General features: G+C 43.0%; 2 protein-coding genes across 5 annotated transcripts; one reads left to right on the top strand and one right to left on the bottom strand.

Moving 5' to 3' along the window:
• Positions 1–6,968: 6,968 nt before the first annotated feature.
• ccnb3 (cyclin B3) lies at positions 6,969–14,161 on the bottom strand. Of its 3 annotated transcripts, none has more exons than XM_037111043.1 (13): positions 13,990–14,161; positions 13,630–13,769; positions 13,369–13,452; positions 11,261–11,317; positions 10,524–10,636; positions 10,261–10,438; positions 10,082–10,180; positions 9,880–9,972; positions 9,620–9,757; positions 9,343–9,498; positions 9,079–9,228; positions 7,734–7,864; positions 6,969–7,642 (listed from the first exon to the last, which is right to left on the bottom strand). In XM_037111043.1, exons 2-13 carry the CDS (start codon positions 13,711–13,713, stop codon positions 7,573–7,575), a joined length of 1,353 nt encoding a protein of 450 aa, XP_036966938.1. In that variant the 5' UTR covers positions 13,714–13,769; positions 13,990–14,161; the 3' UTR covers positions 6,969–7,572. The 3 variants fall into 3 exon arrangements, with proteins under 3 accessions (XP_036966938.1, XP_036966937.1, XP_036966939.1); XM_037111042.1 differs by having other exon boundaries at positions 13,630–13,766; XM_037111044.1 differs by lacking the exon at positions 11,261–11,317 and having other exon boundaries at positions 13,630–13,766.
• A 2,486-nt stretch (positions 14,162–16,647) lies between these two features.
• si:dkey-171c9.3 lies at positions 16,648–21,155 on the top strand. 2 transcript variants are annotated; one of them, XM_037111048.1, is made up of 3 exons: positions 16,648–16,844; positions 17,366–17,464; positions 19,624–21,155. In XM_037111048.1, exon 3 carries the CDS (start codon positions 19,630–19,632, stop codon positions 20,509–20,511), a length of 882 nt encoding a protein of 293 aa, XP_036966943.1. In that variant the 5' UTR covers positions 16,648–16,844; positions 17,366–17,464; positions 19,624–19,629; the 3' UTR covers positions 20,512–21,155. The 2 variants fall into 2 exon arrangements, with proteins under 2 accessions (XP_036966943.1, XP_036966941.1); XM_037111046.1 differs by lacking the exon at positions 17,366–17,464 and having other exon boundaries at positions 16,650–16,844.
• The last annotated feature ends 4,957 nt before the right edge of the window (positions 21,156–26,112 follow it).

Below are 26,112 nucleotides of genomic sequence, written 5' to 3'. Positions count from 1 at the left end.
AGATGACTTGATTAATGTCCAATTTATTTCAGAGGAATGAAAAGAGCCGGAGTTCAGAACAGCCTCCCTCTTTCCTTCTTTCTCTCTCTCTGGGGACCTGGTGAGGCTCTGAGAGATGAAGGAAAGAAATGTGTTTAATAAAAAGCACAAACGACCGGAGAGATCCAGAACCAGAGAGGAGATTAAATCTAATTTTAAAAAAAACTCTGTAATAAACTATTTCTTTACCATCAGCTGTCTGAATCAAGCTAAAAATAATGATCGCTAACAGGCCGACCATGGCTGTCAGTGTCAGTGTTGCTCCAGCTGGACTTGATTTGAGTTCGTCAGAAAGCGACGAGCCCCGATACCCATCCCGGCCAAAAACCTCCAAAAGTCTGCTGCCATGGAAACAGGCTCCCTGTCCTTTATTTTCACTCTGACATGTTTTTTAATCTCCTCCATTTCCACAGTTCTGATGTCCTGATTAATGAAAATGAAGTGTAATGTGGCAAAACTTTCACTAATCAATTGAATTAAAGGGTGACACGGATGCTCTTTCAGCTTGATGCAAATTAATTACTGAGTCAACCAGCAGGGGGATTTGGGTGAAACTCTAACGGCAGCATGTCAACAACAAGCGTCGTTTAAACGGCACCTTTCCCGCGTGTTGTTTACGAGGTCGGTTACGGGAAACGAACCGCAAAACAGGAACGTTAAAGGTGTCAAAGAAAAATCGCACCTTCAAAATGTCTGAGGAAAATCAAATGTGATTGCTTTCATTTGAACTGTTAAAATGAGGTGAGAGTGAGAGTTCAAGCAGACGTTCCAGCAGACGTTGAAACAAAGAAAGCAGTCGAGATGTTAAATAAAGTGTAAAGAGGTGAAGGAAGTGTGTGATACTGAGCGGCGATGTTTGGCATTGAGGAGTAAAAAAAAACCCAAAGAATCAGAGTGGAACTTAAATTTAAATATCAATATTGAAGTGACATTAGTTTTGTATTTTCCAATGAGTGAATTACACGTACAACAAAAGCAGGGAAACCTCAGAGAACACTGGACAAAATCATTTACAACCTCAACAAAAACACTCCAGACACTGCAGGATTTCAACTCTGCGTCTTGGTTTGTTTGGTCTTTTTACGGGCTAAAGAGATTTGGGCTACAAAGGTCAGACAGCGAGACGTTTATGCCGCCATTATTCCCGTCTTTACAACACACTCACACGGCGGCGTCTGTGTTGATGCGTCCGCTGGCTCTGCAGCCGCGACCGCTGCATCCATAATTCATCCTGCTTGTTTTCCACTCGAAACGTTTTGGCGCTCGCACAACAAACGCGGGAGCAACAATCACTGGGAGCAGCGACAGCCGAATCCAAGAAAGCCCTATTGTTGTGGCTCGTCTGCTCGCTCCGTCTTTCTCCTCCCTCCATCCCTCTTTTTCTCTCAGACAGGGCCGAGGTTGCCCTTTTCGCCTCCGTCCAGCTGGGGGAATGCTAATGGCAGCGCGGGCGAGGGCCAAGACAATTAGCCGGACACACAACGCACAGGCGGACGAGCGATAGCAGGACCGCGACACACAGCGCGAGCGACGGGGAAACACACACACACACACACACACACAATGAGAGACAATTGCTGGCGTCGTGGTTTCGTTTTGCAAAGCTGCAGCTGAGTCCAAGAAACCGCGAGAGGTGGAGACAGAGTGAGAGCGGTGGGCAGGCATCGAGCGCTCAATGAAAATATTGATTTCAGAAATGAGGATTTTCAAAACAAAGTCAGCGCTCAACAGATTTGGCATCCATCTCCAAAAAACATTGTTGGATTCTTAACAGACGCCGAGATATTCCCTTCTTTTGGGTTTATCCCACGCATTCTCCCTCCTACATTACCCAAAATGCATCATACAGTTATGTTGGAGATTCTAATGTGTTGTGCTACTAGCAGCTAATGTAGCATCGACACAGATTTATCCCTTTTAAAGTTCAATCAAAAACTTCGGGTGGCGCTTCACAGTGAAACAGAGTTGCAGCATTTTCTTGAAAAAAATGAAGTAGATGTGGCTGGAAAATAAGATAAAATGGCCTCGCACAGTCTCCTGAGGGCAAAAAATCCCAACATTTATTTACAATTTCAGTTCTTTTAAAAACAGCTCCAAGCAGCTCCTCGTAATCCAAATCTCCAGAAGTCCTGAGACCCCAAATCGATTTGAAAAGACATGTATTACACCCCTTTATAAGGCAGAATCTTCCCTCTAGCTGCTACGCTAATGGCATTTACACGCAGCCTTCTGAAATTGGTGCTCCACGAGGGCGTGAATAACATCTTTTCAAACACATTTTGTTGAATTTGAGTCTTTTGGAGACTGTATGAGGCCGTTTTATGTTACTTATCCGTCCCCATCTACTCCAGCTGTTTAGGAGACTGCTGCAGCACTGTGTTGCTGTGAAGCTCCAGAAATGGTTTGTGGGCTTTGAAACCTCACATGACTTTCCATCAGCGTGAGGGTGAGGAGATAATGACTGAAGTCAGGTGGCAGACATACGAAGATGATCGCGCTCTATAGGCCAAAAAACAACCTGGAACACAGGATCCAGTTCTCTTGATATATCCAAGTTGCTGGGAGAAGATTTGATAATGAAATACGGCATTATGAGTCTTAAATCACTGTAAATCGTCTCATTTCATGCTTTTTTTCAAGCTGGCACCCTCAGCAGCGAGCAGAAATGACCATCAGTCGGCCCAAACATCAGAACTAAGTGACTCTCTGAGCAAATCTGAGCAGTGGTTGTCGTTGTGAAACCAGGCTGAGATGCTGCGAGCTGAAGGGGGAGAGGATTCATCTGGAGCCGGGCGAGCTCACGACTCTGCACACAGTTTGAAGTCTGAATTACAACGGTTGCTTATCTCGGCTCCATTCACAGATATCTGCGGCATCGAGTAACAGTCGTAAGCTTCCAAACTGTGTTGCAGAGACTTTAAAAAGACATCCAAGACTTTGTGTGACTGTGCATTAAAAAAAGAAAAAAAAGAAAATGGAAAATCCCCCCTCAAAAAAAGGGAAGAATCCTTTTATGCTCCGGCTCAGAAGTCTTGAACAGCAGCTGCACCTCAGAAGTGAGAACTAAAGGCTGCAAAGCTGCCAGCTCTCACCCGGCTCCCTCTGATTGTGCAAAGCTAACAGAGTGAAGGCGCCGTGTCCCAGCCCTCCACTGATCAATAGCTCATATGCAGTTTGGCGGCGCCAGTTCAGATGAGTATCTGCCCGGCCGAATGGGCATTATCTCCGCCAGCACACTTTAATCAGCCTGGGTTATTGGAATGTGTGGCTTCGAGTGAAACTGGAGGAATGAAAGCACACAAACACACACACACACACACACACACACAGTCACATACATGCACGGTGCAGCCAATCAATCACTTTAATTGATTGAGTGAATAACAGAAGAAGAATGGGCTCCAAAGTCTCCAGGCCGGGATTCGGCAGTGGAGTGTTTGTGCAGGATGATGGCCAGTGAATTGAATTGGCAGGGATCCATATACTAAACACAGTGTGTGTGTGTGTGTGTGTATGAGTGTGTATTTAACGTGCGAACAGCGAGTGTAGGACTAAAGGTTGAAACAGAGACGGACACATTTGGACGCACTGGACCACTAAACACTCCGGCTGGTGGGTGACGTGTTCGGCGAGTCTTGGCAGTGCTTTTTTCTAGCAGGAAAAAAATGGCAGCCTGGTCGCAAACTTTCTTCTGTTACAACTGAAATATGTTTCTGAAAACATCTTGGGGCAAGATATAGAAAAAGCAAACATTGTTCTTTGTAGTCTTCGTTGTGCGTTGAAAAGTACCTCGATCAAAAAAGCCAAAATTCTTACTTATTTATCTGACTGAGAGTTCCAGATGGTTTGTTTCACGGAAACATCTTGGAAGTCGTCTGCAGAAACTGAAAAACAGTCTTTGATATATATTAAAAAAGTCTCTTAATCAATAAAGTTGAAGGCTTTCTTATTTGTCTGACGAAGAGTCTGGAGAATATTGATATCAACTTCTAACATGACGTGCCGGATGGTTACTCACAAAGCACCATCTGGGAAGGTGTTTTTAAAGACTGTTGGGGAAAAAAGGGTCGGCGCTTCAAAAAACTACTACAACAGGTAATTGGACCAACCGTCTGTCTGTCATTGCACAGGCTAACTTCAAGCTATCAGATCAAGAGTACGGGAACACAACCGCCAGTTGGTAAATTAAACTCTTTCCAAAGACCAGAGGGGAAAAGAGCAAGAACCTCTTTTCCAATGACAAAACCTTTGGCGATGAATTTAAATGAAACCAGCAGCATCTTTGCTAACCTCCTGAGCAGCAGCCAGCTGTTTTCAAACTCTAGTCGTCGCTTATAAACCACGTAGGCTGCAGCTACCAGCAGTCCCTCAAAGGAAGCCGACTGGTTCAGTCACAAGCACTTAGCTTGAAGCTTTGGGAGATTGGTTTAACAAGATCGCACAATCTCATGATCCATCTGCCTCTCAAGGTAACTGAGTTTTGTGAGATCGGCGGACTCATTCGCATTAAGGTCGAATTCAAATTCAGCCAGCAACTGAGAGTGTCAGTATTTAATCAACTTTCTTACAAATTGGGCCTTTTAAAGCAGCCTATTCTCCTCCAGCCACCTGTGTTTACTCTTATTTCATCGACAATCTGTTTCTGTAATGGACTTCAAATGAAAATGCACTTCAGGTTAGAGACATTGTTCTTCGTCCAGATGGTCGCTGATTTGATGAAAATCTGTGCAGGTAAATCCGTCGTTTAAACCATCTTTCCTCCATCGCTTCCGTCAAGATGACCCTGAAGGAGGCACTTCTAGAGTAACTACCATCGCCGGAAGAACTTCAGCTGGATTTTTTTTTTTTTTTTTGCAAATGGTTATTCATTTTCTAATCAGAATTCGAGGACGAGACTCACTTCCTCTCGAGTTTTGAAGTGAGAAATCAGTCATTCAGAGGCATCGGATCAAGACTCTCTGTTTGATGAATGGAAGAATTTGCTCCCGGCTGGACACTAAGACATAAAATCGATAGGTGAATGCAGTACCATTTAAGTGCCAAGTTTACTGTTGAAAGTCAGTCTGGAAGATCAGAAACTGAGGCGGACAAAGATAAGAGGGTAACATTCAACATCCTTGTTGCCTGTGGAGGCCTGTTAAATGGAAGCCAACATGGTACTTAGGATGTCTGTAATCGTGTAACAAGAGAAAGTTCTCGACGGATCCTTCTTGTCACGGTCAAAAGTGAAACTTTCAGCTCAGAACAAGTGTGTCCCAGTTCCGTCTGAGGGCACAAAATCCATTTCCACCCCTCTAGACCTCTCTCACATTCTGTCACTTATAGCCACTGCAGGTTACTGTGGAGCCGAGGCACAAAAAGGAGGGGATTTCAGAATCAGGGCAGTCATCTGGTCGACGTATTGATCGGTACAAATCTCTAAAGACCAGATGGTAGCCGGCCAAGTGCTACGGTGCTGATCACCTGAGGGGGAAGCCCCCTGAGACAGACTGATCATAGAAAACTACTTTTAGTAGTCAGAGGTCGGTTCCAAGCCCAACACGAAGAACTGAATTAAGTTAATTTACCTGCGTTAAGAAAGGCAGACAATTCTGCAGAAAGATAGTTAGCCATAGGACAAATTTTGTGCATATGTATGCCAGAGGATTAATCACAAGTCCTCAAAATTTCCTGCCTCTAGCTCTTTTCGTTGAGTTTCAGCCCTTTTATTGCCTCATTCTGTAATTTTTGGTGTTTGTTGGAATGTTTTCCTCTCAAAACTGCAGAAAGCATCATGTGAACGTTGGTTGTTTTGTGTTTTTTGGGCAAAACTTCCGCTTCCTTTGTGATGTCTTGTGGTATGCCAGCTCACCAAATGTTAGCCAAGTAAATTTAAAAAAGCCAAAGTTTCTGTGTAAGATTAAACTACTAAAACAGGGCTGAAACTCATTATTCTAACTCTAAATTTTCAGGACTTGAAGAGGAAACTTTTAGCAGAAGTTATGCCCCAAAAATTACAAATTAGTATAAGACAAGAAAACAAATACAACTTCAAAAAAGAAAAGGACTGGAGACTTGACATTTTTTAGGACTTAGGATCTGGAAATGAGACTGAACTACTTTCTCTAGAATTATCTTTCAGGTGAGAAAATCAGTAAGCAGATTGTTTTAACACTGTTTCACAATGGAGTGAGACTCGTCTTCTCACTCTTGTTCATTCCATTGTCTCAAATGTGAACTACCGAAAGGGGAAAAAGGTTACAGCGCCGTCCTAACTACATAAAAATGTCAGTTTAAATCCTTCAGAAGTACAACTGATGGCCCAGTCTTACCCAAAAGATGGCCGTCAGCGACCACATTCATCACCGTGTAATATATGGAATACAATCAGTTTTTGGAGGAGAGAGAACTATGGAGTTATTGCACCGCTCCCCTTGAGACACAGAAATAAAAGTAGATGGAAGTTTGAACAAAAAGGTATGAAATATCGGGCTGAGAACCGCAAAATATCAAGGCAAGGAAATCAGACTTGTGATTTACTTTAAAACAAAAGAAGCAAATGTTTCATGATGACCTGGGAAGAAAACAATGTGAGCATCTAAACGCTGGTCAGATGACAAAAGTCTAACTACTCAAGAACAACCATTCAGTGCCGAGCTAGACAAAGTTATATTGGGTTATAGAATCAACCATAGTCCAAGACACCTGTTGAACAAATGGGATCTACAACAAGAGCTTCAAGAGAAACTGATCTTCTCCCACAAATACTTAAATCTGGCCTCAGTTTTGGCACCAGGCAGCCACTGCAGTAAAGTGTCTGATCCTGGAGGAACGTGACACACCACTGACCTCTGGTGGCCTGAACTTATAATCACATGTTCAGTCAAAAATCACATCCACAGACGCATCCAGACGTAGATACATGAGCAAATCACCCAAACGATGACCACTCCGTTTATGAAACACATCTTTATTTTAAGAGTACGCATGACAGCTATTTAAAAATAGCACAGGATCATCCGGTCGTCTTTTGTACAAATAATTAGCATATTGATATTAACATGATAAAAACAACTGTACAAATGGTATGAAAATAGATACATGAACACCGGCTAATGTCAGTGATATATGGAAAACCTATAAAACGTGTGTGCTGGTGCATAATTCATCTGTAAGAGTACGAATTTACAAACTTCAACTCACTATCAGCGCTGAACATTTAAATTAAAACACGTACAGGGAGGGCTTACAGATTACTAATGAATTAACTTTCTCTTTTATCTTATAAAAATTAATGCCAAAAAAAAAGGTGTACCCAAATGTAAAACTACAAGTCATTATTAACAACCGCAACACAATAAACTGGCAAACTTTCTTGACAACAAATGCCAACATTAAAACTCTTTTTCCGTCACATAACTGGAATTAAAGATTTATTTCCGATATCATATAAAAGAGACTAGGCTGCATGTATAAATATTAGACATATTAACAATTATATACAGGAGGGAAATGTTATTATTGGTCTCCCTCAGTTTGGACTGGCAGGAAGTCTCACTGAGATAAAGCGCTCTCCAAAACATCGATGCTGATCAACGGCAGGGTCGCAACTTCGAAAAACACCCTGAAAGAAATACAAGAATCGATTGAGATTCTGAACTGTGAACTACAACGATTGTTACAGTACATCAAACAAGACGTTAAATAAGACTTACTTGTGTGAGTATTTGTTTCTGACAGCTCTCAGTTTGTCGTCAGGAGGAGCTAGCAGCATCGTGTAGAGTTTTCGGACGACGGGCGCCAAATCTGACGTCTGGTAGCCGGAGTGGAACTGCAGGATGGGACTCTGCAGCACGAGAGAGAAAGAGGGTCGTTTACACCGTCACCCATTTTGGATCCTTCAATAACGTCACACAAAAATCCATCGGTTGGGTTTCTTTACACCACCTGTTCTGAAGCATTATCATTTCTAAATGAGGGCTCATTCTGGAATAAATTACCCACCATGCCTTGTGCCACTGCTGCAGTGCCAACTCAGATATACACAACAATTTACATTTAAATTGAAGAGGAGGACGACGGCGGTGGGGTCAGGTCAGATCTGAACTAATGAGTCTAAACACCACAATAACAGAAGACTACTAACAGATCTGTGCATCAGATTAGACACGACACGACGGGTCTATAGAGCTTGTTGTGAGTAGTTTCACGTAGGAATTATTCTCTTTTCCATCCTCAAATGGACTAGAGGCCAACTAAGCTTGCCAACTGATGTTCATTTGCAGTAAAAATGAAACTGTTCTTGAGTACAATTTGCAGGTACGTTACACTTCCTATTCAGTGTTTAAAGGCCATTAATTGTGACTTATTACCGGTCAGATATTTTTGAGGGTGGGATGTTGTGTAAGAGGACGTTGCATCAGCGCTGACGCAACACACTTTTACATTAGTTTTATCGGCAATCTGACAGAAAAATCAGCGACACCGATAATCTTTCAACCCCGAATCGCTAAACTCAACAACCCCACAGCTACATTATCTACGTGGATGAGTAGCGCACACACGTGTTTTAGATTTTCGTGTGAACCGTCACTTTAATCTATCTTGTGCCAGGAGCCAAGCGAACTGGAACCATTTCACATAGAGTAAACAAGTGGCCTTTCATAAAATGATATCATCACCAGAACAAAGTCACCGAGTATAAAAAGGTCCCTCAGCTTTGTGTCTGCGCCACATTGAAATAACTAAAAGCAATTGATAAATTAGAACAGGGCGACTATCTGGTTCCGCCATGATAGTGTTCTTTGTTCACAAAGAAGCATTCCTGCTGCACAACTGGGCCTTTGATTCAGTGTTGGACGGGGGAAAAGGCTTAAAGACAAACACCTGGCCGACATAAAAGACCTTCTGTTGTTTAATCAGTTGCAATATGGCAAGTTATTTACTGACATTTGACATGGCTATTCATTCTGAATACATCTAAAACTAAACCACAAAAGTGATAAAAAAAGAGAGGAAATAAACTGAAAGAAGGCGTGTGTGTGTTGTGCTCAGACTCACCCATCCTCCCAGGTCTTTGGTGACCAGCGCCATCAGCAGGCAGGCGGAGGCCAGCAGCGAGCCTCGCTCCGACACCAGCTCCATCTCCATGAGGCTCATCTCGCAGTAGTACCGGGCCAGAGTCAGCGTGTCCATGCCCGCGCTCACACACTGCAGAGAGACAACGCAGCTAAACACTCAGGAGACTGACGAGCGCAAACACGACCATCACATCCCGACAAGACACGCAGCTCTAAACTGTCAGCGTCACGCTCGGACACACACCTTGGCGTAGCGTCTGAGGAAGCGGTACGGGATGGGGATGTTGATGTCAAACCGCAGCGTCTGCAGGATGTTGGCCTCCATGGAGATCAGCTCCTCCCTCTTGTACGCGTCGTCGCAGATGTAGAGGAAGTCGTCGACACAGGGCGGACTGCGCTCCTGCAAGGTCACCAAAATACAACATGAGATGAACTCTAATCATCAATCCTCCCTCTGATGCTGTGTTTGGAATTGTTACAAGGTCTGAGGGTTAATTAAATGTTATGCCGTGCGTCCTTGCCTCAAATTTGGAGGCTATGAGCATGGCGGTGGAGCCGACGAGCTGCAGCATCTCCCTGTGGACTGGAGTCTGGTCCAGGTAGTGGTCGGCCATCTTCACGGCCAGGTACAGGGTCTCGTGGTACAGCTCGAAGTTCTCCTGAACAAAACGCAAACAAACAGAACCTGGTCAACGTGCTGCAAGAATGGAAGAAAGAATTGAAAATAAACTGGAGAGGCTGTAATTTATTTTCTGGCAGCAAGTGTGTGAAGAAACCTCACCTGTACTTCCACCAGCCAGTCGATCAGGATCGCTCTCATCTCTGGGTTGAGGCTGGGCTGCTTGGACATGTAGTTACAGAGGACGAACTTTTCCTAAAAAGACATTAAAAACAGCTTTTTAATAACTGCATTGTTGGCAAAGCTATTCCAAATCCTGGTTAAACATGGTTTAAATGTCTTCCAAGGCTTTGGTTTGTCTCACCTCTCTCTGTTTGAGGTAGTCAAAGATGTCCTTTGCGTACTCCGGACACATGTAACAGTCCTCCGAGTTATCAGAGTCGATGTCAAACTCCTTTGGGATCTGAAGGGATGGAGAGAAGATTAGTAAAGAGCGGGAAAAAGTTCAGGAATCATCTTTTAGGGTTGTACAAGTCTCCTTACAACTTGTTTCTGGAGGTGTGCTGGCACTTGACGGACAGCAGGGGGTGCAGCAGCTGCCAGCTCTTCTACTGGAGCTGCCACATCCTTCTGCGCCTCCTCTTCCTCCTCCTTCTCCTCCTCGTCTGCGTCAGGCTTTTCTTTCTCGGCAGTCGTCCCTTCTGGGCTCACAGATGAAGACCTGCAGAGGGAGAGAGGCTGCTAATTAAGAAACTGAGAAGAAATAGTGAAGATTAACAGTGAAAAGAAAACAAGATTATATTTACTTTTTCAGGTTGGCTTGATTCTTCGCCGGCACGGAGGTGGAGCTGGTTTTCTTCGCCTGCTTCTTCGAGCCATCCTTCTTCCTCCCTGGAAGGCTGATGTGAACCTTATGAGCCTGTGAATGAAGATTAAAATTAGGATTACACTCTACCAAAGTGTAGAAAATAGAGATTTGGGACATTTTCATCATTCATGAGATGCCAGAACTCATGTTGAACAGCTGGAGAAATCAGTTTTGGTGTCGACCGATCACAGACTCAACCCTCTCCGTCACCTCGTTAGTTTCACAGCTTCAGAGTTACAAACATGGTGCTCGTTTCACACTCAGGTGAGGCAGCTCACATTCACACCACAGTGGAGAGCCCAGCTACGCCCTCGGGTGCCGAGGAGGCGGTGTGTCACTCACTCATGTCCACACAGCTTATACATCCACCCATTTCTGAAAAACTCAGCTTCAGGTTTTAATTCAAGTTAAAAGAGTCGTTAAAATTAGCAGTGCTAATGATTAGTTTAATGATCAATTAATCATTTCAGTCCCTTTTCAAGCAAAAATTTGCCGCTTTACTTTGTTATTTGTGACTTTTATGGACAAACATTGGACTGCTGACAAAAGACGCAACATGATTTCACCGTGAACTAAATGAAAACCCAGGTGTGTTAAATGTGCCCCGAGCTTCAGTCACTCCCACACAGTGACCTCCAACACCACCTCCACCAGTGTTACAGTAATCAGACTTACTGTCCCGACGCTGCTGTCGCTCTCCGGCCGACAGTCTGACAGACACAGACCGGCCGCCTGTCGTCAAAGACAAAACAACAGGCTGTGGGAGATCATCCAGAACTCAACAGGACCCGATCTGCTTCCAGACAGCAGCAGCGAGTGAAACACAGCCTGATGTTCTCACTCTTGGATAATAACTCAGACGTGAAGAGTTTATGAGGAGAACAAAATTAGATACTACAGAGGATTTGTGTTGTAAAAATCTCGACAGCAGGCTAATTGATCTGAAGTACTCGGCAGTCCTTCGGTCGCTGTTTGGAAGCAGCGGTTTGTAGGCCAGAAATCATCATAAATACTTTGTGTTCAATCAACAACTGTAAAGACAATCTGTTTGTAGGGATGCTCGATATGAACCGTTATCAGCTGATACAGATAATGACCTTCTCCTCGTGGTCGTACCTGATAGGTTAGTTCTTCTCCCTCAGTTTATACGAACCTGAGGTTATTCCACAGTTCTGATAAGATTCTGTGTTAAACTCTGCCTCCTCTCTGAACCTCTGTGGGACATGTGTTGCAAATTGCAATTGCACTGCATTCCTCTAGAAGTGTAAAAGCTATCCACATCAGCGCCCACATGTCTGGCTCTCCGGTCTTTCCCTTTCTTCTCTGTGTTTATTGGCAGCCCGATAACCAAATTGGGTCATTCCCCCACCTACTGTACTGGAATGTGTAGATGGAAAGCAATTAGGCTCAGATTATGGTCGCTATTCAATTTTACTGGTCAATTTCATGCATCCCTAATTAAGTTTTTTCAGAAATCAGACATTCTTTATGAGGTTAGCTTCAGCAGGGAACGGCTGCTCACGCACGAGCACATCATGAACCCCAGGAACATGCGAGGGCCGTCTATGACCAAAATGAGCCACATTACGTCGTCCGTGTTGTTCTCAACTGTGCTGCGATCGCGCTCCAACATGATGACGTAGGCAGAGAGGTCAGCATGCTCAGACCTGGAGCCATGAGAGTGCAGGTCAGCAGAGGACAACAGAACAACTGGGCCAAGTGTGAGTGCTCCATCAGAACTGTCTCACACATCACAGTCCAGAGGCTTTAATTCACAGTACAGCTGCCACATAAAACCAGATTTATTCACAGTTTTTGTCGTGGGAACCTCCATAACGTGACTGACAAGATATCTGTAAACGAACATATAAGTCTATGTAACTAGTTACAGAAGCATTAATTTAATGATTTAGCTGTTTGTCATCAGTTTTATCCACGTTAATAAAACACAACTTAAGTACTAACGTGGATTTAACATTTTACATTTTGAATAAAACTTTGAGAAAGTATTTTGTGTGGAAAATGAATATTTTTCTCTAAAAACAAGAACATTTTGGGAGGTTATTCATAGTAACAGACTTTGCTGTATTCAGTTTTGTGATTTATGGATATTTTGTCCATTTGAAAAACTAGAGCTTTTGCACAACATGGGATCAACAGGTGCGACAGAGGCCCGACAAAAATCAGGACAAAACTCCTGCACACTATCAACTTCACCTGCAATTAAGTTTGTGTATTTAAAAAAACACAGGGAAATGCAAAATAAACACAAAAAAATTACATTAAATTCAAATGTATTTGATTGCAGTGGAGGGAAAATACTGAAACTGTGTTCATCACTAAGGACGGGGTCAGTGCAGTTTATACCAGGACACTCAGGTGAAACAAGGTCACTGACGTCTCTCATACGCTGACCAAAAGATCCAAGTCTGAGTCAGTTCTCTGCGCATGGCTGTGACTTTAATATTGACAAATGTTGTCAAGAAAACCACGGCAGACTCTAAAAGCAACGATCGGCGTCGTTTTAAGGCTGGAAAGCTATTTTATAACTAAAATGGAAGCTGTTGTGTAACTGACTGAAATAAAACAATATAAATTGGAGAACTCAAACAATCCCTCTCAGGAGGACAATATTACAATAAAGCCAGACGACATGAAGGATGGATATTAAAATGAGCTGATGTCAATCTGCTTCATCCTACAGGTTTTATTCGTCTTTGCTGCTGAATCTCAGTGCTGTTCAGGTCCTGCCTGAACAAAAAACCCTGTGAGACTGGACTTACATTGGTGATGTCGATGAAAGCAGTCCTCTTCTTGGGGGCTCCATGAGGAGGGGAGGAGGACCTCTTCACCTGAGGGCCTTCCCCCTGCGACACAAACACAGGACAAACACACAAAATCACTCACAGATCATGCAGACTGGTGGAGGAGGATGGGGTGATGATCCTGCACCCTGTTCATGTCATGCACTCGGGTGAACAGCTGCAGCAATGTCTGCTTTGTTTACAGCCTCTCCCCTTGCAAGAAATGCACGGTTCTGTTACCTGGTTCTCGGTGGTGGCTGCAGTCAGTTTGGGGATCTTGGTCCCGGTGGTGGTTGTGGGTTTCTTCCCCCTCGGTACAGGCATGGCTGACTCCTTTATCCTCCCCAAGAACAAAACTTCAGAGGCTGCACTGTGATCTGCTTTAGATATAAATACACAGAAAATGGCGGGACGGGTTGTAAAAAAACAAAATGTGGCGGTGTTAAGCAGTTTTGTCCAGTTTTTAGCTAGCGTTAGCCGTGAAACCGAGTAAGCTAGTTAGCTAAACACGACTTTACGTTACGCATCTTCGTGCCTGCTGGGCGGGGTTTCCTCCTCTACCATGCAAATATCACAGCTTAAATTCGAGTTTGGACTCACCGTGTTGTGTTATTCCCCTCTGGTTTCGCTCAGTCGCTTGGTAAAGTGAAGAGAAACACCTCGGGAGGCTTGTTTAGCGGTTGTAAATAGTCCAGGATCGCTGTGTTGCTTCGCGGACGAGAGCTCAAACAAAAGTGTTTCAGCTACGGATCCAAATCTGCTGCGCCCTCTGCTCATTGGCTGGAATTTGAGCCGGCGGGCCAATCAGGGAGTCGCTAGGGATGCGGTTGCTAAGGAGCGTTGGTTTCAGTACAACGGCTCCGCCCGGTGCCGCGGTATAGAAAACATCGATAAGTTAAGCCTTAGAGAAACTAATTATATAATAGAAAGTTATTAAATTATATTCTTAGTGGCGTTTTATTATATATTTGAGTGTTTTATTTCGGTAAATCAAACCACATTAAGCATTTTAAGGGAATCTCCGCCCACCCGGTTTCCTTTTACAAGAATCCAACGAACCCAACAGGAGGCGCATGTAGGATTTTTAAACATTGAAGCAGCCAATAGCAGCTCAGACGTTCTGGCTTTATTGACGTTTTCCTCCTGACCGGCCAGCAGCCAGCAAAAATCTTAACCGTGTGGGATTATTTCAAAACAGGCATGAGGCAAAATACAGACACGTGACAGATGTTATGCATTAGTGCGCATGAGCAGACACAAGTAAACTGTCAAACAAGTCCCTCATACGTGTTTTCATGTTAATTCTATCCTTATATGCTTGTTTAGATATATCTGTATGTCTGTTTTGCTGTCTATGCATAAGTTTATCCACTGAATGTGAATATTATATAATATGCATAATATTTGTTTTATTATGCATGAACTGCTTTGGCACAACAACGTCCTCAGGGCTGAATATAGCCATATGTCTGCCTTGTATTTAATTATATATGTGCTGTTTCACCTCTCATCCAAGAGGCTTCTTCAGTTTTAACTAACTGGAGGGGAGTTTCAGGCTTTTAAACTCTGCGTGGGAGTGTCCTGACAGAGTCTCAGAGGCGTTAGGGTCGTAGACTTCACCGGCCCTCCGTGTGGGTTGGTCGGGCTAGGTGGGCATGATGGCTGGTAAAGTCAAGAAGTGGCCCTAACAACTCCAATACACAGAGCTCAGATGTGTTGTTAACGAGTCTGTAAGGACACTCCCGCACAGAGTTTAAAAGCTTGCAACTCCCCTTGAGATCCATGCATTATTCCATGAGAAATGGATGTAAATGTTGTAAAAACATCCTAAAATGCAACGTTGAAGATGGTGAGAAAAGATTCCTGGATCTGTTCCTTTATCTGGATCTGTACCAAAAGTTTATTCTTGGCTGAGACTCCGTCCAAGTTTAGTGGAAATCTGTTCTTAAATGTTAATATGATCCTGCTGACAAAACCAACCAACAAACAACCGGACACGGGTGAAAACATGAGCTCCTTGTCGGCAGTAATGTGTTTCACCTGTATTCACAACTCTCTTGACACCTACTTCCACACATTCCTTTATTCATTCACTCATACTAACATAAGGATTTCAATAAAAGTCCATGAGACATAATGAGCCTGTATCAAATCCAGATTTTCTCCTAAATGTTTCAATCTTTTCGATATACTGGTGTAAAGCAGGTCTTGCGTGTCATCGTTTCCCCTCAGGCAGCAGCAGACTGACCTGACCCTTTAAATCCATTGACATGCTCACGTTGAGCAATGAGCTCACTGACACACAGATAAATATTTCCTGAACTGGAGCTCAGCGGGCCTACTGGGGCCCACAACACACAGTAACCGCAGTAACAGTTTGGATAACAGAGGACCATAAAATCAATTCTGTGCACCCGGAGGGCAGGTTTTGGAATGGACAGCGGGGGGAAGCTGGCAGCCGACATCCATCCAGCTGCCATTAGTTTGGGGAGCGTCGTCTCTCATTCTTGGGAAGAGGCGCCACGAAGTGCGTCTCGTTAAAAGAATAAAATGTAAAATCTCTCGATTCATTCGCATGAAAGCTCTGTGTCGTCTCTGGATACGCCCTCTGGACTCGATGTTGCGAAACCCTGCAAAAAAATGAACAAATATCTCTTGTTCAATTAAATAGGAACAAGTCCCCATGGGCTCGGTCCATTTTGACGTTCACCCCCACGTTCGCTTTATTTGAACAGGATACTCTAACGTCGAGGCCGCGAGTTCAGGCAGAGCGATCTGGCGCCTAATGAAGTCTTTGGAGAGATATCATCTCATCACGCTGATTTCATTTCACCCTCCCCTCCCCGTTCTCCTCATCCAAGAAACAAATCCAGACATATGAGAAGCAGTTGACTCAAACTGATTGTGTCTCCGTTTGGACCTCGGAGAAATCATTTTTATAATTCTTTGGATTTTGGTCGAAGCTGCTCAGGAGTCTGCCAGGGTCTTTTGTTCAGGGCCGTGGAAGTAATGCCTCATAGGAAGTTCCAGAAGGGCTGTGGGGTCTAAATCCTCCAGGGGATGGCGTGTAAGTGGGTGAATTTAGTAAAGTGCTGCGCAAATAAGGAAATATCCTCGTCTCTCCTCTTCCTCCTCGGCCGTTCATCTCCTCCTCCTCCTCTTCCTCTCTTCATCATTTTGCCCCCACGAGCAACAGAATGGAATAAAACCGGCGGAAGGTTCTGAGATGGTGGCATGGTTTTGAATAATCTGTGTACATTTGTATTTTGGTTGCAAGCGAGGTAGACTGCTGCAAACAACTCTGTCTTTCTCTCTCTCTCTCTCACACACACACACACACACACACACACACACACACACACAGGAAGTGAGTGAAACTTGTGAACTCATTCGTCAAGCCATTTCCGTGTAGTCGCTATTCACCAGAGAGCGAACCGTCGCCCTGTCACTAACTGGTAAGTTGGTAACTGCCTGATGTTTCCTGTGTCTTTTCTCTTGTGCTACATTTACGTAACTTTTAGCTTTTGATCTTTATCCATTTTTGGGCCCACAAGAGGCCTGGAAGGGTTTATCACAGTAAATCATAAAAGTTACTCTTTTGATCTGCCACACTGCATCAAACTTTAAAAGAAAACAGGTCGACTCTTTCTGGTCGGGATATCTGTTGTTTTATCGACGTTCCTGGTTTTAAATCTCCGGTCTGATGGGCTAACAAAGGTCGTCCAGCTTCTGGAACTATAGATAAATGAAAGATGATGAGTTTGAGCACCATGTAGAAACCTCCCACCGAGGTGTGTTCAAGAGATATGGAGGGACTAAGTGCCTTTGTGGTCAACAGACGAGTGTTTAAACCAGGTTGTGCAACCCAAGAACACCCAGGAGCAGAGAAGTGACTAAGCATCCTCATCTCCTAAACATCTCTGCCCATCAGGATGTCTAAAGCCGGATTGCTAAGAGAAAACATTCTTTGTTTCAGCTTTAATTCGTTCCACATCTGCGCCTCGTTCTCTATCTTGTCCTCCCCTCGCCGGCCGGGCTCTGTCCATTTTGAACTCGCCCCAAGAGAGACATTCTGGTGAGGTTCCTCTGGTGTGTTGTCATTCTATTTGGCTGCGTTGAGACTCAGCCAGAGGGGAACAATAGAAACTCTGAATGTGTCACAACTATGAAAAAAAAAAAAGAAATATGTATTTGCTTTGATTCTGATTTCAAAAATGTTTTTTGTTAAATTTATATCAGATGGGCTCAAGTGGTTTTTCCCTCTTACAGTAACAGTCTTACAGTAGCAACAGTCGAACTAGAACCAGAGAGAGCATATGGAAGTTGTCGAGGGGGGTTTTGAGTTCAGTTTCACATTACTTTCTCACAGACTCTAGTTCCTCACTCAGAGGACTAAAATAGCCCAGCGTATGATACAAGGCTTCATTAGCATGCATGGTAAAAAAGAAAAAAAAAAACACAGGGAAAATACTTATTTTAGAAGTATGAAAGCAGATTTTTGAGTCTCATTTCCAACTCGTCAATTACAGACGTTTGGGTTGGCCGTCATCCCAAAAAGTCGCTATTTGAAGAGTTTGGGATGAAGCTCAAAAAACAGCTTTTTGACAAATCAGTCCTTTAAATAGATGGATTTGAGCCAAGCCAAATGTCTGCTAGCGAGACAACGTTGCACAACATTTGCGCAATCTTTCATGCAAACAAGACCAACTATAGAAGTCTTGTTAGCAAGTGATAACTTCTATTAGCTTAGCCAACATCTGCCATCTGATGATACAGCTAGCTTGCTAATTTTAATCCGAAACTGTACAAATGTACCAAGTTTAATGCTTTTACAACGAATATGTGTTGATGTTTGCCATATTACTGAAACCATTTTTAAGTTAATTTGCCAATTATTTCCTATGCTTTAAGTTTTTTGTTTTTTTTTACATTTGTACCCTTCTGAAGTTTCTACTGTGCTCTTTTGATGTGCTGCGCTGCTTCGCTAGCTATTCAACAGCGCATCTTGGACTTACTGCTAGTTTTGGGGGTGTACGTTTTATAAACGCACGCTACTAGCTAGTGATTAGTCAAGGTTCTACGTGCAAACAGCTCAATTTTTCTCTGCTCGTGTGTTTTGACTTATTTTAGTTAACTCATCCATCAGCTAACAGGTGCAACATTTAGCATTTCAACCATGAAACATTCATTTCTGTTGGCTCTACTGTTTGTTCTTCCAAAATGTTGAACTATTCCTGTAGAGAAAATACCAGCTTTTAAGAATCCCAGCGCAAATGGAAGTCAAACAGTCTGGACTGAACCAACAGTTAGTGAATCCATGCCCCGGGAACAGCCATGTGAGTTTACATGTTGTTTCATAAAAAGCCTGATGCCGTTAGCAGCGACACACTCGCAGGCCCGATGGTTCGATGGATATGAAAACCAACACTCGACAAAAAGAAAACAAAAGATCCTATCAAACTTGTTTCGTTTAGCATTGAAACGGATGCAGATGTGTCATTTCACTTGTGCATTACAGATCATTACTCTTCATGTAGCGGCGGCTTTCTTTCATTTCTGTTTCATGCTTCACTACTCTTTCAACTTGAAGACCAAGTAATCGGACAAAGTTTCCTTTCAAATGACAACAGCTGCAAACAGACTGTTTACTTAGAAATGTCAGGTTGCTGCTGTGGACGCCAGCACAGTTTTCTTGGTCTGATTTAATACTGAATTGAACTTCCTGTTTGTCGCATCGTGGCAGCCGGCAGCTCATATGGTGACAGTCTGTGGTCATGGCCTCAATCTATACTTTCCATCTGAGGCATCAAACAGGACTTTCTGTTCCTTGTGTCACCAAATTGTCTTCCTCTTCCTCTTTTTTTACATGAGTTACTCACTCTTTTGATGACATTCTCTCAATTTGTAGCTTATGAATGTCTTCTGTAAGCTGAAACACGTGGGGAATGTTGAAATATTTGTAGAGCAGGGACTAAAAAAGGAAATGCTTTTACCGTTTAGGGGAAATTTTCATGTCCTGTCTGGCTTTAACTGAACATGTTGGCAAGCATTGCTCAAATAAAAACACAAAATTAGCTAATTATAGGGTCAAGGCAATGCCTCAAACCATCTTTGGACTCTTTTTGTTCTTGTGCCTTCCTCTCTTTACCTTTCACCATATCCCTGTTGCAAAGAAAGAGACTCCAGGAAAAACATTACCTTCACTTTTACTAATTATTGCTTCTATTCTCACAGGATCCAATGCAGGCAGTCCAGAGCCCAGATCCAAGGGAGCCAGAGCCCACTGAAGAAAGCCTTGGCATCTCCGAAGGTCTCGGGGAAAGCCACCTAAACAATGGGGTCCTTGAGACATTTGCCCAAAATATGGCGGAGAACATTGTCCAGTCGTTTGTGAGCCAAATGGAAATCGTGAAAGCTGAGGCGGACTTTGGGGCGTCCAGGTTTAATCAAAACCAGGAGATGTTGGCTGAAGACTTGGCCTCAACAGTGATCGAGGTTGCTCTGAGGGAAGTGTGTCGAGGTCGAAAGGTTCAGGATCACGTGTCAGATGAGGTAGAGACGGATCAATCTGATAGTGAAAGAGACTTATTCGATATCGACACAGAGATGGATCAAGGCAAAGAAGTCCAGACTTCCAAAGACACCCAGCCATACAACCCACCTCTCTCCCAGTCAGGTCTTCCCGTTGTGGGATCCCTCGACTACCCTGACGCCCCTCCAACCACGCCTCTCCTCCCTGAGCTCGAGAAGAGCAGAAGCAGCTTCAGCAGGAAGCTAAAAGGAGGCTTGGCGACGGTTTTCCTACCTTCACCTCCTCCGCCGACACCGAAGGACCACGAGGACGACTCAGACGGTGCTGACCCCCGTGCAGAGCTAATGGAGCATCTGATGCACTCATTACCCTCAGATGATTTGGAGAGGGACTATCTTGATTTAGGACCTCACCATGGAGCCAACGTGGAGGCTTTCGCTGAGGCGCTTTCGTGTGACATCATCGACTGGGTCCTGAGTGCCAAAAACGCAGAGCAGATAACTGATGGTAGCGATCTTCATCTACTAGCCCACCAGCTGGCTGAAACCATCATCACTTCCTCCCTTGACGAAGCTAAAACGCTGATCTAGTGTTTGACGTGATTATTGGGAGCATATTTGTGATGGCTGGCATGTAGACACACTCGCAAAGAGAACTGATACCCACCCACATGTTGCCTCCAGGCCGAACGCCACAGCCTGACAGATTTTTTTGAAGCTCAATTTACAGCAACAATATTGTTTTTCTTATCTGAAGAACGGTTGTTTAATGGATTGATCTTCCAATAAAATTAGTTAAAACTCATCCAGACGAGGATTTTATTGTGAAGCAGCACCTATTTATTGCAAGAACTGCCCAAAGATCCAACATAAAGATGGCTGACTCGTCGTTAAAACAAGCTTTGGCACTTTTGATTAGACGCATATCCTGGAAAGCTGTATATGTTAGATGCTGGATGACGAACCTGGAGTCACGTTATCTGTCCAAGATGGAAAAACTCATAGTCTTGAATTGCTATTTTGTCTTGGATCCAAGTGCAGTGACCATAAATGTCCTTTAGATGGCAATGCAGGAGCAAAGTGTGTGAGCATGGGCTCAAAAGTCAGTGGTCACCTGACAGCACCTGAATATGATTCGATTGTTTTGCTATAAATATGCACATTGACAGTGTTGTGACAAGCAGCCTAAAGAAAGATATTATATTAAATATTATTTTGGTAAAAGTGGAAGTCCACCATTTGCTTAGTGCTTGTGTAAAAGGTTTAAAGTATCTAATAAGTATTTTAACTGACAATAAATGTACTTTAATAGCAATAGTACCAGTAAATTATTTTGTTTTGGTGTTATCAGCCTTACCAATTATCAGATCTGATATTCAGCCTTTTTCTGTGTTTTATTTCATTTTTTTAATCTGATAGCAATTAACTAGTAACTCGTATACGGATGAGTATCAGGGCCAGCTGTGAGGAAGTTATGGGTTTTTTTCCAGTATGCACATAAATAAAAAAAACTGAACATAAAGTTGAAATACAAGTTTGTGAGTGAAGTCGAAACGTTGGGAATAGACTTGACATTTCAGGATTAAAGTCGACCTTTTGAGATGACATCAATAAGACAATGCCTCGTGTAGATGAAGTGGCTTCAGTAACAAAGACATGTTTGTCTTCTAGCTCATGAACACAGTATATTTGTCAGTATTCGGACTTTGGAGAGATTGTTACACACCGAGGATGTTGTAATGGCAGAGGCCGTAGACTTGGACAGCTCGTATAGCTGTCAGTCGCTCCCCTAACTGGATTTAATGGACCGGAAGAGTTGACACTTCGACTTTATTCTCAACATTTAAACTCTTTCACCTCTGGCCCTGATACTCTTCTGTAGGATTGGAAGTGTGAAGTAGCAAAAGACTTAAATACTCAAGTACAACTACCTCAAAGTTGTACTTTTGTTCAGCAATTGAGTAGATGTACTTAGTTACATCTGTCACTGCACCTTGGATCGTTGAAGCTTTGTTTTGCGTTCGCTGTTGAGGAACAGGTCTTCACTTTTCTAAATAAAAGTAATCGGACTAATTCTAGAATAAAGACTTGATTGTTTTCAATTTAACTGCAATTTCCTTTTGCATTACTGACCGACATACCTTTCACACGACGTGTTATGGGTTTGTTTCCCACCACACACACCATCACACACTACACAAAAGAAATCTTTATAGATCCGGTGTTACTCATTTATCCCCCGGACCGAGCTGAATATTAGCGATCGGAATGAGGTTGTGCTCTGGCTCGTAAACAAATTACTTTTCATGGGCCATGACTCACCGAGGTCAGATCCAGAAGAAGGAGCAGAACAGTGATGTGACCCTGCAGAGAAGGCCAAACTGAAGGAAGAGCTGATGTGAAAGACTGAACGAGCATTTTTTTTTTTTTAACACAGAGTCGTATTGTTCCCAGTCATCTGTCATTGTGCTCACGAGTGAACACACACGCCTCTTAGACTGCGGAGGATTGGTTTGCTGACAGGGTGATAGAGTAATGTTTTATCTCATGAACAGATCTGGAAACAACATATGTATGTTTTCCGACCTCACTCTCTAAGACGAATGGAGTGTGTGTTGATCGCTGATAGATCAATCTGGGCGTGACAGAAAGAGATTAACACTTGGTGTCGGTACAAACTGGTAACACATTTACGCATCTTTTTTTTTTCAAGATCCCCAAACTTGTTCCATGAGTCGCTGTAAAATTTTGTATTCCAGCATTGGTGGTCTCAAGGGGGAGAAACTCTACTGACTGCGGTGATCCCCAGATTGTTTTTTTCCCCGAGTGCCACCACAAGGTTCTCGTTTGCGGTTTCAAGTAAAATGTTTCAACAACATGTTCAGTGGATTACCATCAAATCTGACACAGACATTCATGCATATTAATAACGTGTCATAACTTTGTAAGTTTGTTCACTTTTCATCCAGCTCCTCTAATGAAAAACATCTGAAATTTGCGTTTTTTACATGTCAAAATCATGATTTCACATGTAAATTGAATATTTTCGTGTGATTTAACTTTTTAATATAATGTCACTTTTTTTACATTGTTGCATGCTTGCATTTATCTCAGATGAATACAAATTTTAAAATGTTAAATTTAAGTTTCATTACACATGAATTACATAAATTATAGCTATATGAACAGATTTTTTTTTTTACACATGTAGATTGAATTTCCACCTGTCAAATCCAAACATGAAGTTTCCTCAGATGCCAAAACACTGCTCAGAGGTTTATAATGTTCAGAGATAGGATGTTACGACTCATGACTCATGATTTTGTGCATATTTTCATCATTTTTGGGTGTTTTTATACAAAGCTACCATCTGTCTGAACTTATTCTAAGATGATGAACAATGCTATCTTTAACCTGCTTACCATTAGCATGTCAGCATTGTTATTGTGAGCATTTAGCATGCTGATGTTAGCATTTAGTGCAGCCTCACTGAGCTGCTAGCATGCATGTTGTTTCATGGCATTCTACGCCAAATGCTATCATCTTCTTCAGGTAAAATTAGCATTAGAATGCATTTTTACAAAATTTGAAACCTCCTGTCGGCTGTTTTCAAAGATTTTTGGAGCCGAATGTTGCAAATCATAGCTGTTAATGTGAGCCACAAAAACAGCACAACGCACAAGCGCTGGCTCGGTTCGCAGTACGCGGCGGTCCCCTTGGGTCTGACACATGATATGTCATTGGAATGCTTACGCTGAACTTTTACCTCCCTCTGCTGATCACCATTATGTTTTCTCACAACGGGACACTGACTGAACGACACACTTGCACACACACACTCACACACACATGCACATAGATGCAAGGGTGGGTGGACAGCTGTGGTGTCAGAGGAAACACACACACACACACACACACACACACATCTGGAGAAATGCTTGCTGTGTTGTCAGATGGTCGGCTGCCAGAAAGAGAGGGAGGAGAAGGAAAACTGAAAAAGCGCAGTGACACACAGAAGATGTATGGCAGCAGGGTTTTCTACTTACTATAATGGCAGAAGCACTTCGGGTCCTTTCGCTCTCGTGGTGCCTAAATTCAATGACTCACCGTTTATGTAAGTGAAATAATGTTTATGCGCCAGATGTTAAGAGTAAATGAACATCAGGATAAGAAACAGAAAAAGGACAAGATCCTAAAATGTTAAGTATGATGCGAGTGACACAAACATTTTTAACATAAAACTATGGGGAAAGTCTCTAGAACATGTACTGCAGGTCATACATTTTGATATTTGCAACAGTGTTAATATTTTGCAACTTCTCTGAATTCAAAAAATCTTTGACGGTCATGGTTGTGTTTAGATTTGAGCCCCGCTGTTCTCATATATCCACCTTGGTGAAGTTTTCAAGAACAACCACCGCAGATCGTTAAAGGATGCCTCCTCTCCCAGGTTCTATCCAGTGTCGTCCAGGAAACATCATAAAAGAAACATTGTAGGACTCCCTTACCTCTTTATCCATGAGAGGACCCATATATAACCTTTGTTACGCAGATGACACTCGACACCACGGCTGGAGAAGGCAGCTGGAGCGTCAGATGGAATTAAATGCTGAAAAAGGCGAGATTCTGGTCAACGGCTACAGTCATAAAACACCAAACAACGTCAAGACAAATGGTCGAAAAAACTGGAAGAGGATGAAGGGTAAAGACTCAGGATCTTTTGTGAGTAATGAAGACGGCACTACATGAATCTAAGCAAGAACTCGCACCGCAACCTCTGCCAAACTTGGAGAAGCAACACCATCAATTTTCGTATGAAGATCGAGCTCTACAAGTCCCAGATAGTCTCCTCTTTTGCTGAAGGGTGTGAGTTGTACACTGGTGCCACATGTAGGTTAATGTGTTTGAGAACATGTGACACTAAAGGACGCTCCGACACATGTGTGGAAGATGTAAGACAACCAGCCGAAACTCGCGAATGTTGATCATTGTCTATCGATTCATCGCCGGGTAGAAGGCAAATGATGGAGAGGTAGACAGAGAAAGTCTTGGCTGGGAAACATCGAGGAATGCACTGCCTGCAGCTTCTCAAATCTACCATGCATAGCAGCAGCTAGAGGTCAGCGGACATCTCTGACCACCCGTACATCACATGTTATCTTTTGACTCATTTTTATAAAATATTGAAGCTTCAAGCAAGTTTCATTACAAGATAAACAGAGATTAAAAGAGACATGTTGACAGCAGGACACCTTTTCTTCTCTCCTGCAATTTTTCACCAAAGCTCCACCCTAACTCGTGTTGTACCAGGATCCAATTTTTCAGATACGTTGACGTCTCTTCAGTCCGGGGTTTGACTGCTTTGTTTTTTGTTTCCTTTCTCAAATGAGTTTGTTTGACCTCAGGAGACGGTTCAAGAAGGGTTGGGTCAGATTAAATTCATCTTCATACAGTGAAATTTTGGACCCTGGGGTTGGTTCTGGTGCTCCAGTTGTCTTGGAAAGCATGCTTAAATGTGCATTGAACTGTCCTTCAGCAATAATTTAGATTAATGAATGTTCGATTCCAACATCCAAGAGGAGAAGAATGTGTGATTGATCAGGTTTTCTTACATATTTGAATAGTTCTCTTGGAAAAAAAAGAAAAAGAAACATATGGATATATTATTCGACCCAGGTCCGATACCTACAGTTTTGCTATGGGTGCCAGCAAGAACAGAAAGCTGCTGAGTGCACCAATCGGTCTATTTTATGAGGGCACCATTAGCTACTAGCCGGCATAAATCTGAGTGAAGTGGGGTCAGCACACCCTCAGAGAGGAGCACACACGCTCAACATTTTATTTTTAACTGTTTGAGGTATGAGCCACAAGAGGCTGTGCTTTATTTTTCTGTGTAGTGGTATAGTTGATGAACAAAGTATCTTAGAAATTTGGAAACAAGCCCAAAAAGCTCTATCATTTTCATCATCGCCAAGAGTATCTAGAATGGAATCGCTACTCAAGATTTAAGGTTACATACAAGTCGCAGAGTTAAGCGACGGATTTTTCCGAAAAATAAATATCCAATGGCCGTCACCAAAACAGCTGGATACGGTCCTGCAATCCGTGAAAATATCTGGTTTCGGCCACCACTGAAAGGACTGGAGATGGTCCACCTTCCAATTAAAAACAGATGTATCTGTGTTTTTCAGA

Source organism: Acanthopagrus latus, chromosome 10 (assembly GCF_904848185.1).
Source record: "Acanthopagrus latus isolate v.2019 chromosome 10, fAcaLat1.1, whole genome shotgun sequence".
NCBI classification, from domain to species: domain Eukaryota; kingdom Metazoa; phylum Chordata; class Actinopteri; order Spariformes; family Sparidae; genus Acanthopagrus; species Acanthopagrus latus.
Note: the sequence above shows the minus strand (reverse complement) of the source record. Positions and strands in the feature narration are given on the sequence as shown.

Coding starts and splice junctions, on each gene's coding strand:
- ccnb3 (XM_037111043.1), bottom strand. CDS start 13,713: ATGCCTGTACCGAGGGGGAAGAAACCCACAACCACCACCGGGACCAAG. Junction 13,453..13,629: donor CAGCCACCACCGAGAACCAG/GTAACAGAACCG, acceptor TTTGTGTCGCAG/GGGGAAGGCCCTCAGGTGAA. Junction 9,758..9,879: donor ACTGGCTGGTGGAAGTACAG/GTGAGGTTTCTT, acceptor CGTTTTGTTCAG/GAGAACTTCGAGCTGTACCA.
- si:dkey-171c9.3 (XM_037111048.1), top strand. CDS start 19,630: ATGCAGGCAGTCCAGAGCCCAGATCCAAGGGAGCCAGAGCCCACTGAA.